General features: G+C 46.0%; 1 protein-coding gene across 2 annotated transcripts in view; it reads left to right on the forward strand.

The window, feature by feature from the left end:
- psd3l (pleckstrin and Sec7 domain containing 3, like) overlaps nt 1-17,793 on the forward strand; it is a 92,636-nt gene that overhangs the window by 12,886 nt on the left and 61,957 nt on the right. For both annotated transcript variants that reach the window (XM_062554981.1, XM_062554982.1), the window contains 3 exons: nt 2,273-2,381; nt 7,207-8,212; nt 9,514-10,026. In XM_062554981.1, coding sequence (XP_062410965.1) covers nt 2,273-2,381; nt 7,207-8,212; nt 9,514-10,026 — 1,628 coding nt within the window. The remainder of the gene's footprint in view (nt 1-2,272; nt 2,382-7,206; nt 8,213-9,513; nt 10,027-17,793) is intronic.

The following is a 17,793-nucleotide window of genomic DNA, read 5'->3' on the forward strand; positions in this document are numbered from 1 at the left end:
AAACACAATCAGGCCAGCCACTGTAAGCACTTCATGCTGCAGTGTGCAACAGACACAACCAGCAGCAGACAGACCAGCGATAGACAGTCAGATCTGGAGTCCAGGTCCTTAGAGAGTGGCTGCTGTGCTAAGAGTTGCCTCTCCAGGGCTCTTGACTTGACGTCCGTCCGGCCGAGCGGCTCCACCGTGCACTGTGACCTTTAGTGGAGAGAGAGACGGCTGGCTGGCTGGCTGGCCACCTCCGTCGGCCCCGCTGTTTAGCTCTGCTAATGGCCTGCTTCAGCACACAGCCCTAATGAACAGCCCGCGATGGGACTGAAATCCTCACAGCACAGGCCCCCGGGCTGATGGGGAGAACACACCTAGTCTACACTACACTGCACTGCGCTGCACTGCACTCTGGTGCAGCATTCCGCTCCTCTACCTCTGTGCAGGGGGAGAGATGCCTCTGGAAAGGAGTAGCCCAAATCTTGTTACTTTCGCTCGATTGGTTAGCCAAATTTGGTTTACAGCTTTGCCATTACATGCAATCAATAGAACTGGTTAGAACAGGCAGCCTAAACGAAACGGTTTCTAACGTAAGAAGGAAAGGCATCTCTGGAAGAAGCATCTGTATGCTACTAATTTAAAAGAAGTTTTGAAAGTGGTAGGGCCTCATCCAAGCAATGAACTGAACCTTTTTATGTTTACTCAAGGCTTTGGACAAAAGTGTGCATCATCCACACTGCAGTGCAGAGGTAGCCAACACCAGTCATACTACCCAGTCCCAGTTCAAGTTCCTGTAACACCGCTCTTATCAGAAGCTGTCTGATGGCAGATTAGGACTGACATTAACATGGAGAAGTTGGGTAAATGTTAAAGTCCTCTTGTCTAGATCTGTGACTTGTGACTGGAACCTCTTTCATATTAAACAAGACACGTTGCTCGACTTGCGTGGATTCTTAGTCTCCACTCGCATGAGTGTTCCCACCAGAGAACTTCACTTTTACTAGTTTATGAAAAATGACTTAATGGGGCCGTGTGTGTGTGTCTGGGAGGAGAGGCCTTCATTCCCCAGCCGAACATGAGCAGCCATGGCAACCACTTTCCCATGGAATCCTGGTAGCCCCCTCTGCAATTTGGTTTTCCCAATTCTGTTGTAACTTCACAGCTTGTTGCCCGCGATTTATGTTGTCAGGGTCAGGGAAGTTGTCACTCATCTGCTACAGAGCAGTATAGGTTTTAGTTTTGCTTCCAGCATAAAACTTCTTCTGGGGTATGTCTAATGCATCTCAACAGCATACTTCGACCTTTTAAAGGTGTGACGGGAATGTTGGAAAATTAATGTTCTAAAGAATATCTGGATTCATTGAATTCAACCAGAGAGGGTTAAAGCGGAGCGAGAGGCGCAAACGTTCCATCATTTCCGCGTTCTGTCTTCACAAGGGGGAGGGGGGCTAAATCCCCCTTTAAGCAGACCTGCTAACATTCGAAATGCACTGCTTGTGTGGGTTGCCGATCTGACAGAGATCGATATCCCACTATGACGTCTTTGCAACACGCCCCTTTAAGCAGACCGGAACTGTTCGAATTTTGCTTCCATAGAGATGAATTACGTTGCTCTATCTTGTCAATAATTAAGGATCTTTGATTCAACATAGAATTTTAGAACCTTGAATTTTTGGACAATGGAATCCTATGTTAGAATGTTCAAAAACCCACACCTTGGTGTGGGTGCATACGTTTGATGTCACATTTCTGTAACAACCGAATTGCACTTCTAAACAAACCAAATGAACAACGTGAATACTATGCCAGCTAAAGGAACGTTTTTGCGTGAATTAGTTTACGAGTTGACATTAGCTAACTTTATGTAATCATGGATTAGCCCAGTTTATTATAAAAATGCCATTTGCAGGTCGGTTATTTAGAACTGTAAATCGCATTGCCAAGACAACGTGACATTTTCACTTACGCACTGTATACATGCAAAAGAACTGAAACTATGTCATGAATGCATTGTGCCAAAATTCGAATAGCCCAATGTGATGTAGGCTTGAGCATGACCCAGTGTTTCTGCGGAGGCTAGCTCTAGCACATGACCTTTACTTTAAGTTCAGCCGTCCTCATGCTGACTAACTCAGACACTCAGACATGTTGTTGACATAGCCTAGTGAGTATGGAGAGCTGTGTGTGTTTGTCAAACTGAACAGAATGCAACTTTTTGTTGTGTTGTTGAACTCGTTGCCTGGACATCTACTCAACATCTGGCTGTTGTTTTTCTTTCTTTCAGGCTGAAACATTCGTTTGGGTCAACAACTCCTCACATGCTCAAAGTGTCGCCAAGGCCAAATACGAGTTTCTCTTTGGGAAGTCAGAGGAGTCGAGCTCTGTCACCACCGGTAAGTTACATTTTATGTTATCACAATCCCATCGCTTATAACCTCAGGCATTCTGGAACTTCACTGTACATTCTAGAGCTTGATGTAGCAAGTTTTTGTCTTCTTGTTTGCTACGTTGTATTGCATAATGGAAAAGGAGATGTGACTGCTCAGAAACTCTTGCGAAACAATATGGCCTAATATTGTAAAAATAGCAGGAGGACGTTCTTCTTCCTATATGCTGCAGCAGCACTTAAGAATGCATATTTCACTCTAACTTTGGCTGAGAGAAGCATCTGCAAAAGGCTTCATTGTAAGTCATTCTTATCATAAAGGAAGACTAGTATGGTGAGGTCAAGCGAGGATACATTTCAACGGTCTTGTCAGCGCATGGATACATAAACATATCTTCTTATCTCATTTAGTGGTCAAAGAATGTTATAACACATCAACAAACACCTCTCGCTGAGTTCCCCATCATTATTACAGGACTATCTTTCATGCAGCTAAGAGTTTTGACGGGAAGTGCTATATCTGCTCGACATCATTCTATTTTTGGGACCCTAATGTATGATTACTCTATATTATTTTTGAAGATCAATCCCAGTCCATGATTGTGTCTGGTCAGACAGCGTGACCATTGATTCCTACTGTAGATCTACTTGGTGCTCCTCCAGTAGACTTTTGGTAAATGCACTTACGGAGCTCCCAGGATGGCTTACTCTCAGTCATGCAGTTTGCAGCTCACATTTCATGCGAATGTGGGCACAAAGAAAATCTTGTTAGACTTTTTTTTTTCCAAGAGAGAGGGAGGGAGGGAGGGAGAGAGAGAGAGAGAGCGAGGAAAAGTTTTTCCTCTGGAAATGCTCTATATTGATCCAGCGGCACATTATGTGAATCTTCACAAATGTCCCCTTCACCAAAAAGTGACTAGGCTATATGCCAGAGCGAGTCAGGAGGCAATGTCAAAGATGAAGACTTTCAGGTGATTTCTCTGGAGATTTGTTTCTCCAACACGTTTCCTCTACTTTCAGCCAGCAGCGTTAGCGAGCTGTCAAGACTGTGTGAAAGAGTCGTCTAACGAGGACACATCTTGTTGGACAGCCTCAGGCCGCGAATATGACTTCCATGCCCTATTTCATTCTCCATATCAGGGCCTGGGCGAGTGGAGAGAAAGTGCCCTCATTTTTCTGTGAGCTAGAGCTGACTCAGTGGGAAAGATCTGTTGTTTCTTCTTGGGCTGTCGCTATGCAACCCAAGCCACTTCTCCTTTCCACCGCGAGCTGGACTCGAGAGGTTGTTATGAGCTTGTCAATTGTGACGTGAGAAATGCATACAAAGTTGGTTGACTCAAGGTGGAACAAGAAGAGGTTTTCTGTTTCGCTTTTGGAACAGTGTCTCTGAAGAAAATATATAAATAAAGGAATGAAAGAGAGTTTATGCACATGGCAAGAGAATCGTGGAAATACCTCCTCATTCATCTGGGAAACTGCATAAGAACAACCCCAGGTTTGGAAAAAGTGATGACTTTGATGTCATTAATATGAACTGAATACAAAACAAGCCTAATACCTTGGCCACAGGTTTCACATTGGAACAACACTAGCTGTTTCGTTACAGTGTATTAAGTGTTGTTTGCAAGCTTTTCGTCGCGGTTTACCAAGAGACAACATTTGAAAAACTTTGGAAAAAACAAAAATCTTTATCCGTTAGTCTTTGACGCATGTTTGAAATTTGTTTCCAACCATGCAGTCAAGGTGATGTGACTTCTATGTGACTCTCCCCACAGAGTAAGGGGAATTAACTTTTACTACCCCCCAAAGACAGTCAGAATTATCTCGGCATCAAAAGAAGGGCTTTTGGTCGGAGCTTAAGAGGTCATCCATGCCAGGGATTTCATCCTCTTAGCACACCAAGCTCCATTGAGAAGGAGTAACTTTAGTGGTATCACTCTCCCTCTCACTGGGTGATCCTATTAGGCCAACAGGAAGCACGGTGCACAACACCGAAGAGAGGAGGGCAGGATACAGTGGCGGGCAAAAGGAAATATTTACTGATGATGTGCTCAGAAATAGACAACCATTTGTCATCGGTAAAAGCTAATATTGTCAAGTTTATAGAATTCTGGGGTGTTCTCACTGTATTCTGATGTGTTCATATGTTAATTCTATGTGTAGCACAACGGGGAGAGGTCGAATACCATTTACACATTACTTTGTCTAACTCCAAAAGTCTGACCAGATGTGGACACTAAGGGAGGCTTAGGCTATGGTCTATTTACCATCTAGAAGGTCATACTGGCCTGTTACACCCATTTGTCATCAATAGAAACTAATATCGTCAAGTCTGACGGAATGTTTACCACAGTCATTCATTTCCACTCTTCTGCTATTGTCATAGTCATGTCACTCAGATTACCGTACTGTTTTTAATTGGTTGTACCCCGATATCTAGGATCCACTCGACTTATTTTCACTCACGTTTCACGGGGAAACCAAAGGGGATGATAGGCTTTATGACGCCTATGCAAATATGCGAAAGGTGACAACTTGCACACCACAGTATGAGTTGCAAGTCCAAAGTTCAACCAACTGAAATGATTAGTTGGAACGTTGTGCCACATGTGTTGATTTAAGGAGACAGGGGTCATAATTTCTGGAAGCATATGGAACAGATGCGTGTCACTTCCCCTGCTTTTTATAAGGCAAGCACACCAGCTACCCTTTTTTAGCCTATCATTATTTTTTTTATCTTAAGCAAAACCATGTGCCAACCTTTGAACCAATAATTATGTCTTTGTATTGGTATCAAATTACAGGTTGTGAAGTTAACAGTTTTGTTCTTTTATCTTGGGCCAGGTCTGTCTCAACATCTATGTAGTTGCACCAGTAAAGCCTGTTTTGGTAGGTGCAATTACAGCTGCATAAGCTTGCGTGCAATGAGTTTGGCTAATAATGCAGTATGTGACTCAGCTACTTCAGGCAAATAAACAAATGTAGTTATAGTAAAAAAGTTTGTGCGCATCCCAGGTCAAGGTGCATCATAAAAATAAAATCATAAAAAATAGAAAAAGGTTTGCACACTTGAAATCCTTCTTTTTAGTTTTATTTTCTTTTCTTTAGCACAGAAAAATGACGTTTCGACCGTGTGGTCTTCTTCAGATCACATCATCTGAAGAAGACCACACAGTCGAAACGTCATTATTCTGTGCTAAAGAAAATTAAAAAAAAGTAAATAAACAAATGTAGCCAGAGCTTTTATTCTCATGAATCAAATGATATGACTTTATTGATATGACTTTGTTCCTTGTGAGTTAAAAATGCTGAAATGTATAGGCATTTTTATATACGTTTCTTGCATTTTAAAAAGTGCATGCTGAACCAGAAATGACTCTGAGACTCAATGTAGCACACCTTTTTTCAGGCCTACAGCCTGAAGCCATCATTAAGCATACCAGTGGCATCAGTCACTGCCATGACAAAGTGACAAAGCGGCAGGCTTTCATTTCAGCTCTTCTAATTCAGGTGACCCCTGTGGCTTCTCGGCAGCTGTCAGAACAGGTTTGGGCCTGGTCTCTGACACGCTCCCAGCCCACACCGCTCACTTCCTGATCAGAGCGAGTCAAGCATTTCCTCAAAGAGGGAGTTCCCTCGAAGAAGTAGGGGACTTCAGCTGTAGGGCATTTTTCCCTAAAACACAGTGCTCCATGAGTTCAGTCTATGGTGTGCAGCGGGGTGGCAACATCAGAAATTTGTTGCCACAGATGGGGTGACTAAAGGCAGTAGCCACTGTAGGCTATTACTTGGTCTCATTCAGTTTGTTTAAGGTGCTTAAGTTAAGTAGATTCCTGTGCATGATCTGTCTTAATCTAGTGTTTTCTGTTGGCTCCTTGACCCACACAAATATTTTGCCCTTAAGTCTCTGTCTACGGCAAATACTGTATTTGAGGCGGCATGGTCAAACATAATACAGCGAAGTGTCTGTGTCCTTAGCCGGAGAAAAATGTTGAAATGCTGCCATCTTGTGAGAGTGACGCTTCTCTAGTTCTCTTTCGTACAGCTTCCACAAACTCTACTTGATTAATTTGTAGTTCTTATGGCTGTGGTTGTATAAGCTGGACTGTGTTCACCTCAAAGCTCACACAACGATGAAAAATGAGCCCTTAGTAAGAATCCATTAAAGTCCTATCAGACTGTGTGTGAAGTGCTGCTATCGACTGAATAGCTCCGAAGGAATAAAAAAAACTCCGGGCGCCCTTCTTGGCAGTGCGTGCCCCTTTTCCTCTTTTCCGTCGCAGCAAGTTTCTTTGGACCCCGAGAGAGTCCTGTTGGCAGCGACGACGGTGGTGGTGGCGGCAGCAGCGATGGTGTGTGTGTGTGTTTTTTTTTTGGTACTGTGTTTTGTCCACGTCTGACAGCCAAGCGAGAGACGTGGGCCAGTGCCACCCACGACCCTGGTGTGCGTTGGCGCTCGGCCAGCACTTCCTCCGTCGGCCGCCTCCACGGAGCGAACACAGTGGGGCAGTGTTCACGAGGCACACTGGGCACTATTCAACCTCCGCCACCCCTACATGAGATCCCTGAAAACACCAGACAAATAACGATGTAGTGAGAAATGAGAGTAGGCAAATTAGCAAGCTGTGCCCTATGATTTTTATGTTATTTTTGTTATGTTTTCAGTGGGATAGTGTTTCTGAATGTTATCTTGTTGTGTGTGATAAGATAATGTGTGGGATAATGTGGTTTTATATGACATAGATGCATGATGTGTAACAACAGATTGAGATTGACCTGATAATGCCATTCACATGCATTTTTTGTTTGTTTGTTTGTTTGTTTGTTTTTAGTGTCAACGACGGGAGCTGAGATTCCACTAGAAAAGCAGGAAAGCAGCCCAAGTTTAGACCCCGAGCCGAGTCTGCAGGATGACGGCGAGCTGGACGAGACGTCCCTCTTCCAGGAGATCGATCGCGAGCTGGCCAGCCTGCTGAGCGGCCTCAAGGCCAGGTGTCGGGATGCGGGCGTGGACCCCCAGGACGACCTGGACGACATCTCACCACAGGCCAACGCCGACAGCGGCCCCCGTCCCTTCCCCACTGCCATGATCCCCAACGGCCAACCGGCCACCACCGCGGGTCCCCAGAACGGCTGCTCCGAGCCGGGCCCGGCGGTAGCGGAGGAGGACGCCGGTGGCGAGCCAGGCTCGCTCCTGCAGCCGTCCGACAGCTTCATACTGGACACGTGGGCGGAGGCGCTCGGGCAGGACTCGCTCTCGCTCAGCTCCGTCACGGAGGAGCTGCATGCGCTGAGCGCAGGGCTGCTGGCTCTGGACGGCACCAGTGCCGCCGCCGCCAGCCAAGACAAACTCCTGCCGGCTCGCACATCTGGAGACGAGACTTCGGTGGAAGTGGAAGGGAGACGGTCCTCGAGTGCGGAAACCCAAGCTCAGATCGCGTCCCAGATGAAAGCCGATGTGGTGGCCCTGGACGCGTCGCTGGAGGAGTCCAGCAAGATCCTGGCCGAGATCCCGGGGATCTTCACCGCCTTCCTGGACGGCGGCCAGTCGCAGTCGCGGGAGAAGCCCCCGAAGAAGCTGCGCTTTGTGGAGAGCCGGGAGGACGGCTCGCAGGGCTCGGGCAGCGGAGCCGTGAACGGGACCACCACGGGCGACGAGGGATCGCACAGAGAGGAGGAGGAGGAGCGACAGAGGCGGCCGGGGCGGAACTCCTCGGGGACCTCGGGGGCCACGGAGAAGCCCCGTATGGAGACGCTGGAGGACGAGGTGTTCAGGGCGCTCCCTGAGGTGTGTGTGCTCAGCCCGGAGAGCGAGTCCGCATCGGAACACAGCTCAAGGTAAACTCACCAAAGCCTCTAATGTGGGGAACGCATGACCTCTTAAAGTCTGCAGATATCTGTTAGGATTTGTTGGTTTATTTTGGTGAGAGACCGTCAGATAACTTCTCTTCCACTCACGCTACACACACACAGTTGGGGATATCTGGCTTTTGGGCGAACTTTTAGACAGAGAAAGTACTGAAACATTGAACCGTTGGACATTGGCGCATTCAAAAGTTTAGAGGTCACATTAAGTTCACCTATAAAGGTTATGGTGGCTTTCAGGTTCATCCTGAAATTTCACCCGAATGCTGAATATCACTGACTTTTTGTGAGTAGTGTATCGTATCTATCAAATCATCCTTTTTGCATTCTTTTCTCTCTTCTCTCTGTCTTTTTTTTGCAATGTATGAATTGAATAGCCAAATTGGGAAAAAGGAGAACAATGAAAAGAATGGGAAAAGTCTGTTAGGACCAAATATATCGCGTGCCATACCATGTTGATTGGCTTGTGGCAGGATCTGAAGCAGACAGCATCTGAGTTTTGAGTGCTTCTGCATGCTGTGGTTTTGCGTTTGAAGCACTGATGCACATTTCCTGCAAGCTGTGCTCCTATCATTCGTTCTGCTCTCAGCAGTGCAAGGCACCAGTCCCATGGTTCCCATAAACAAGAACCTCGATGGAAACCATCAGTGAAACCAAGATACAATAACGGAAATCTGTTGTTTTGTTTGACTCCCACCACGAGGAAGTGGAGAGGTGTAAGGTCACTGGGTTAATAGTGGAATCATGCGCCTATAACTTCCTCCGGCGGGGGGGGGGGGGGGGGGGGGTTCCACTGTGGCCAACCACAGGCTCGGCTCGAGAAGCCTCAGCCACTTTAAATCTTTGATGTGTTATGCTGTCAAGCAGGGCAAAAATAGGCCACAGTCAGTAAATCAGAGACGGCCCCTGCTGTTGGTTTCTACAGTAGGCCTCTCTCAGGTAATGGGGTGTTTGTTATGTGTAATGTGCTAATGTGTGGTACATTTATCATGCTGCATGTCGAGTACATCAGCAGGCCAAACTGTGCTCATGTGAGCGGTTATCTTTTTTGTTAATCAGTATCTTCGTAATGTCTCTTAACTGACATTTCAGTGCCCTCAGTTATCTAACACACGTATCGGATAGACATGTGATTTCTGTCTCTGGGAATAGATACTGTTCACCAGCTTTATTGTAGAGAGGCAGCAGCACACGGACAATGAAAGAAATAGTTCTGAAACCTCAAACTCCAGGTTCCTCTCTCCTTAACGCTACGTTCTCCTCACTCTCCACAGGAGCGGCGAAGGGGCCAAGTCTTCGGAGGCGGGGGCCAAGAAGTCGCAGGGCAGCGAAGAAGCCACCGACGTGTTCAGCTCGCAGTTCGAGAGCATCGTGGAGTCGGACCGCCTGCGCAGCACGCTCTACAGCAGCCTGGACTCGCTGGACGCCCTGTCGTCGGCCGACGACGACCCCGACCCCGAGCCCAGCTTCACCTTTGACCTGCCGCTGACCCCCATGATCCAGCAGCGGCTCAAGGAGAGCGGCCACTTCCTGGACGGAGTCGCGCCGGACTTTGGCCGCCAGGAGGTTCTGAGCGTCACGGCGACCGGCAAGAGCGGGAAGGGCGCCCTGGAGGTGACCACGTCCTTTGTGGACGTGACGGACAGTGCGGACCGGACGTCCGTCTCCACGGAGACGGAGACCGCATCGAGCAGACATTCCAGTGACAATTCTTCCGGATCTGTGGCAAATGGAGTGGTGGAGAACACGGGACAGGACTCAAAAGACTGGCTGCAGGGCTGCCTGAGGTAGGACCGTGGGCGTTTGTGTGTCTTTTCCAGCGGAGTTGATGGACGGTGGATGTCCGCTTTAAAGGGATAGCTCACTCTTTATGCTCCCTCAGTTAGCTAAGCTAACACTTTAATTTGGCTTTATTGTCCTGTTTTTTTTTTTCTTTTAATTTTGCGCCAGTTTCTTGTCAATGGACTCGTAGCTAAGTCCTAGACCAAAAGGTCTTTTTCAATGGAGATCTTCATTGAAGTCCCCTTTTAGTCTAGGATTAGGACATCGTCCAAGTACTGGAAGCAGGCCCTTTTTGGTTAACATATAACACTAAAATCAACATTGAAAACAAGCCAGTGTGAATGTCTTGTGCTCAAATAACAAGAGTTAGCTATCCCTTTAATATTGAAGAAATAGATATGACCAGTGCTTTATTAGTGAAAAAAATATGAATCCCTTGTTGTTGGGTGTGTTGATGATGAAGTTGTCTTGATATGTTTTGTTGTATGTTGCCCCCTAGTGGAGTGAAGGAGTGTTGCACTTGTAATGTGAGCAAGCTGAGAGTGTTCACGGTTGCCTTGACTCATCACTCAGTGAACGAGTGTACTGAGTTCACTGTATTCGCATAACTTGAGCTAGAAGGTAAAAGGAAGTCGTCCATACGGGAAATGGTCCTTGATCTATTCAAACAATGCTGAATGGAGGAATGATTGATGAACTGAAAGGGAGAACTGAAGTCCTCAAATGAGTTTGACTTGGATATCCTGATTTTTTTTTCCTTCTTTTTTTTTTCCGTGCCACAACATGTTAGTAAGTCCTGTTTTGAAACAGGCAGCCTTGGTCTGTTGGCTTTTGGCACACTAATAATGTGTTTATAACGTCAGATTTAGCTTGTCTCACATAACTCTGGTGAAATTGTAGCCCGCTTCAGCTGACCAGACTCACTGTAAGCTTAGCCATCTGTTACATGAATTCACATGACCCTTGCAGTATGAACTCTGCATATTTTTTGGAGATTATACACTTTTTAGTAGCCTGTAACTTCTGTCCTCATGTTGTGTATCCTCCCTCTATGTATTCTTTGTGCTGATCATTAGTGATGCAAAGCATGAATGCACTTGGAAAGGTCAAAAGTAGTTTTCTGAGGCCTGAAGTAGCCTAGTATGTCACGCTGTGTAATGATACTAATTTACAAGAACATACATATATTTTGTGATATTATTTCATGCACTTAAAGTAGCCATATCCATTGCACTGAATTCACTTTCTTGTTTACGAAAATTAGTCATGGGTCATTCCATCTCAAATTAGACTAAGATAAAATGGTCATGAAGGAATTACCACAATCAGAAGGACTGGCGTCCCTGCTTTAAAGCTAACCACCTTCTGAGGTGTTTGAATTTCCTATGGTTGGTGGTGTCCTCTGCTGGCCAAAATGTGTAACATCTTTATCAAGATGTTAGATTAAAGTTCATAAAAATTACATGAAGTTTAATATCTTTTTAAAAGGGTTTGATTTACCTTAGCTTTCCAATCTTGTGGTAATACAACCATGAACATCTTCACTCATTAAAAAATACTTAATTTCAGTAACCATTTTAGAGCATTTGTCTTTTTGACATTATGATGATCAGTGGACCTGTTAACATTGACCTGATCACATTGATCTGTGTTTCATATTAACTAGTCTCTGTGTGGGACGCTCAACAGGATGTTTTCATTAACAGATTCATCCCCAGCGTTTCTGATTTCAGATGGAATGGGCTAATCCTTGTAGCGTAGTTAGCCTACATGTTATTGAAAAGTGTTTGTCCACGTCAGTAGTATTATCAAAAATATCACCTTTTGTACGCATTCACTCTGTCATCACAAATTGTCATTCATTGTAATTGTCTTTTTAGCAAAGTTATAAAGTCTACATACTCAACTATATCGCAGTATGGTGTTTATGTTTAGGCCCTTTCAGGGTACTGTCTAGACCAGAGCGGTAATGGATGATCACTCTAATGGTGTCTCCAATAGAGTGTTCCCATTGCTCAGTGTTGTAGCTGCCATGTTTAGTTTCCCGCTATGTCACTTCCTCCCTTTGTGAATAATGGATGTTGGTACCTGACTTGAAAGCAAATGCAAGATAGAAGCAGACAATGAGGTGAGCAGGTGGGGTAAGAATCAGGCCTCGCTCTTTGCTTGCATATTACTATCATTCACGTAGTATTGACTTTTTGCAGGAGGCAGAAAGAATAGTATAATTAACTTCTGCTTATAATTATGTTGTGACTGAATGTCATCGAAAAGTGTCTCGAAGAAGTCACAAAAAGGCTTTGAAAAGATGTTGAGCGTGTAAGATGCATAAATTATTATTAGAGCATTGACAACTTCAAGTAAGATTACTTTTATGAGTCGTCTCCCCCCCCCCTACATCTTAGGATCTAGTCTTTTAGCCATAAATTACATCTGGTCTGAATTTGAATTCAAATGAAACTTTATTATAACTTTGTTTACATTGTGCCAAAACAATTGAAAGTGTCTCTACGCTCTTCACAGAGCCTAAAACCTCAGACCTTTAGAACAAGCACAAAGAGGCGACAAGGATGAGGGAAGAGACTTTGAGCTCATGGAGAGGCTCGTCTCCTTGGGGCCGGTCGGAGGGAGAGGAAAACTGAGGAGAGGGGGAGAAAAGAATCCGAGAAGGCAGATAAGGTCCTACGCAAAAACAGGATATACATGCAGACTGCGTGCAACGAATGTACATGATGCAAACAAACATGATGTATACATAATGTATACAAAATTGATAGTGGATTAGAATAGGGAGAGTGGTTGTAGCAGCTCAGCATAGCGGGTGTGTGAACTTAAGCAGCAGTAACGGCCTGGGTGGGTGGGTAGGCAAAGCTGCTCGCTGAAAGTGTTTGCCTTTCAGAGGTTTTGTTAGACTGCAGGAAATTCTTGAGCATATTATGGCCTGCTGAGGTTGGGTCATAGACGGTGCAGGCTCCTTGCTAGGAGCACAAAGCTCTCTTTCTTACCAGGGGTGCAGGCCCAAAGCCCCCTATAAGACTACCACAAGTCTGTATGGGGGTTCACTTTCACTATTCAGTGTGCTTGCTCATGAACATCTTGTGAGGTGAGCTAAGGCATAAGCTGACAAAGAACATTTAGATATATTAAAATGTTTGTTTTTTTTCAAAAAGTTTCCCTGCACAGTCAGTCACTGTAATATTTTACCCACCTTTTTTCCCCCTCCTATCTGGATTAAATGAAAATGGAAATGTAGTTTTAAGTGGACCTGACCACCTTTTGTGGTCTGGATCATCATGTTCTTGTGCTGAGCCTATTTAGACTATGTCATGATAAAGTAGAAAACGTACATAAAACATCACATCAAAAATATTTTATTAAGGTCAAACACGTACTGTTCACTGATTGACTATTTAGAAAAATAGAAGTATGTTTAGTGGTTTGAATTGTCAGTCAGTCAGTCACTATTCTTTCTAACGAGGATAACATGAATCTCATGCTGCTAGACAGGGTGCAAGTGCACAAAAACACACACCAACCACTCCAAGTACTTCAACTGATACTATAAAAATACCAAATATATTTGAAAGCTTTGCTCAGTCAGTTGCATGACAAACATGATTTTTTATGCTCTACCTGAAAACTCTTCCACTATTCCATCTGACGTGCCAGCATACCTTTCTCTTGTCAGATGAATGGAGAAGCCTCTCATTGAAATGCGAGGTATGACCGGCTGAGGAGCCGCCTGTGTTATGATGCTTTTGACAGGTCCGATCAGAGGATATTTAGTGCGGTGTTATTTATAGCCCTACTAAACCTCCCAGCAGTGCTGCTGCAAACACTCACATGACTCCCCTCCGCTCTTATACATGTGAGACCAACACGCAGATAAATCCCATCTGACATCTCACACACACACACACACATACACATACACATACACACACGCATATATATATATATACACATATACACATACACATACACATACACATACACACACTTGCACACACACACACACACATACAAACTCTCCCTCATTCACTTTCTCATGCACACAAATGCATGCACACATTAATTCTCTTTCTTTTCTCTTTGTCTCACTCTCTCTCAGAAACACATACACACACAACGATACACTATAGCCTACACACACACACAAACAAACACACACACACAATAACCAACACTCATTCACGTTCTCACTGACACTTGTCCATTCACTCTTTCCATCTCATCTACCGCTGCTTACATGAGTGTCTGTATGTGTGTATGTGTGTGTGTGTGTGTGTGTGTGTGTGTGTGTGTGTGTGTGTGTGTGTGCGTGTGTGTGTATGTGTGTGTCTGTAAGCTTCCAGCAGCCCTCTGTTGCCCTGTCGCAGATGGAGCGCGAGGCAGGAGCCTTGTCGCTGTTGTTGTTTTGTTTTTTCCTCCCTCTCCCTTCCCTCCTTCTGTTTTGCTCCCCCCCCATCCCTCCTCCTCCTCCTCCTCCTCCTCCTCCTCCTCCTCCTCTCCTCCTCTCTCGTCCCAACCAGATCCCAGGCGCTATGCTGTGCTGTGCTGTGCGGCCTGACAGGAACGGCTCCCCGCGCTCTCCCTCTCCCTCTCCCTCTCTTCCCTCCCTCGCTCCCACTCGCTCCTGGCCGCCCGCCCCGTCTCCAGTCCCGTCCTCATGATTAAGCAGAAAATAAAGACCCAGCGCTGCCGCGTACCTGAGCTCTGCCGGCCGGCTTCCCGGGGAACAAATTGCCGCCCTTGGTCTTCCTCCTCCTCCTCCTCCTCCACCTCCACCTGCTCATCATCATCTTCCTCAGATTCAGGGGACTCCTGCTCTTCATGTAGGTCAAATCAGTCACCGGGGGGACGCCGTCAGTCACATGGCGAAAGGAGAGAGCTAAAGACTTTATCAAGCTAGGACTTTTTTCCCCTTTTTCTTTTTTCTTTTCCTTCTTTTTTTTTCTCGTCCTCCTGCTCCTCCTCCTCTTCCTCGTCCTCCTCCTCCTCCTCCCCCCTGGCCCCCCTCGTGAGCGGAGGCTTCTCCTATGGGCTCCTTTGTGTCGGGATGCTTCTCCGAGCCCGGCCTATCCGAAGCCGAGCGCCGCGCCTCCATCCAGTAAGTCGCGACCTTCAGCTTTGCATGACACGCTCGTTTATCGTCATGACGATGGCAGTCAGTAGAGGATGCGAGCCGGCGAGGCAGGCAGTGCGGGCAGTCAGTCAGGTTTCTCCCGTCTTCTCTTCCTCGTCTCCGCTCTGAGTGTGTGCGTGTGTGTGTGTGTGTGCGTGTGTGTGTGTTCCTGTATCTCTGTGTCTGTGTGTGTGAGCTAGGGAGAGACAGAGCACTGCAGCAGTCACTTTCACTCACACACACACGCGCACACACACACACACACCCACACAGACACAGGCACTCTCACAGTCTCTCCAGCACTGCCTCATCACATGCGTCCTTGCTTTAGAAAGAGAGAGAAAAAAAAAGCCAGCCCAGTGAAGGTTGCCGAGGTAGGGCAGGGAGTGTGTTGTTTTTTCGCTGTGGCAGCCGGTCTTATTCCAGCCCTGCATTCTCTGCGCTCCTCACCCCTGCTTGCAGCACAAGTGGGCTGTTCTTTAATCCAGCAGGAAGCAGGACTATGACGTAGAGCCTAATGAATTGAGAAACACCGGCCGGTATACCCTGTGCCTCTGTGTACTCTCTTCCCCCGGCACATAAGCGCTTTAACCCCGGCTGATGTAGTGCTGCTTGTAAGATATTGTTTTAGAGTCATAACTTATGTTGAGGACAAAAAACAAAAAAAGCTTTTAGCCCCTGACTTATTTATGAAAGCAAAAACAAAGTGAGTGTGTATTATACAAGCACACATACTGTACATCGTAGATGGCTTACAGCATAACTGGATAAGCTATCTGTGCGATAGCACACGCGAGAGAAGCCCAATGCCACAGCATGATGTCACATGCTCTGCTTTCGCCCCAGTGATTAGTGATTCTATGTGCATTACTTTGAAAGGCTTTCGTGGTCAGAATGCAAATGATCGCGGCCGGCCGTTTCTCTCATGCTTTCCCCGCACTGTTTGATTGCAGTACATAAATTAACCAGGCAGTAAAAAAATCCTCCAGGGCTTTCAGTTCTCAATCTCCTGTCCCACTCTCTCTCTGTGTGTGTGTGTGTGTGTGTGTGTGTGTGTGTGGTAATGTAATCTGGTTAGTCTTAGCAGTCAGGTGAAACAGACCACCAGTTCTTCTGCAGAAGAAAACAAGTGTGCATAGACATTTTGAAGTACTTAACTAAGCATACATTTGATCCGCATGTAAATTCAGTTTGAAAGTCTTCAAATTCAGTTGTGTGCTCAGAGTAGAGCCTTAGTCTCCTCTTACTGCAACCAAATATGGTGACATATTTAAGATAAGATACTCACACATATGGGGCCTTGCTGCAGTGTTTTCTCCTGATCACATTATAAGGAAAGGTGAAATAGGAAATGATGCATGCTGTATAGCTCTGTATTGTGTGTGTGTCTGGGGTGTGTTGTGTGTTTGTGTGTGTCCTTCATCCTTCCCTAGAAGGTCAGAGATGGCGACCAGATTTATAAGCATCAGCTTGAGTTCTCACACGCGGCAGCTTGCCCGCTGTGTGTGCAGTGACTCCGAGGGCGGGACGCCGCATTTTATCGACAGCCGTGATGTACCCGTCACGTGACCCACAGCGAGACTGACAGTTCCCAGTTGTGTGGCTGCTTACGCTGTCGGGCGATCATGTCACTTCCTGGCTCGGTGGATTAGAAGCGGCGCCGGTGCCGTTTCGGTGCCAGAGGTGTGAGTCAGCAGAGGCAGCGCCGTGCCAGACGTCTGCCGCGACGCGCTGCGCCACGCCACGCCGCACGGCCCCCAGTCACGATGCCCGCCACGCTCATGCCAGCCTGAGTCTAAGCCACAGCCAAGGACAACTTTCACTGCCATGTCAGAAGAAAGCCTGCAGAAAGTGATACATTATCAGATCATTTCAGATATGCGTTTTTGTCTTTCAATACCTCAATCTTTATACAGTGTTTTGGGGCGAGACAATATTGTCAAAGGAACATATGTTGCGGATTTTTTTTTTTTTCTGTATTTCACGACTGTGACGAAAGCTAGTTTCTCAAACGCAAGGGCACGCCACAAGACCAAACAACACGAAAGCCACAGCATCAGTGCCCAGAGATCTTACACGCTGCTGAAGGACCACCGTGTAGACTTGGGCTGTCTGGTGCCGTTTCTTGCTCTTGGCCGAATCGACATGCCATAGCCTGTTGTTGGAGAGCCCAGTTAGAGATTACCGAGGCGCTGCGTATGGTTGCCCTGTGGTTTAGCTGTCAGGGCCTGGCTTCATCGCTAAATTAGCTGTTGGTTTAGAGATGGTGGGGAATGACTAGAAGGAGTGTTCGTACAGAGGGTGGTGACGTGCCAGGAAAGCCTGGTTGTAATCTCGTTTTATGAAACCCGTGACTACACTCAGTTTGCCACAGGCAAGAGTGAAGCTGCTTTAATTAGAAGTCTTGTTAAGGAGAATCATATATACAGTGAGGAGAAAATGTATTTGATACCATGCTAAAGTTGCCTAAAAAGAGGAATATAAAATCGTCATTTGACAATTGATCTTAATGTCTTAATTCAAAAATTGAGTAAAAATAAAACCGCTAAGTACGCCAATTTTCTTTGTGATGGAAGAATGTTTCGTAAATAAATAAATGTTCTTCCTAAATGCTAGGGGGAAGTAAGTATTTGACCCCCAATGTAAC

This window comes from Sardina pilchardus, chromosome 14 (assembly GCF_963854185.1).
Source record: "Sardina pilchardus chromosome 14, fSarPil1.1, whole genome shotgun sequence".
Lineage (NCBI taxonomy): Eukaryota > Metazoa > Chordata > Actinopteri > Clupeiformes > Clupeidae > Sardina > Sardina pilchardus.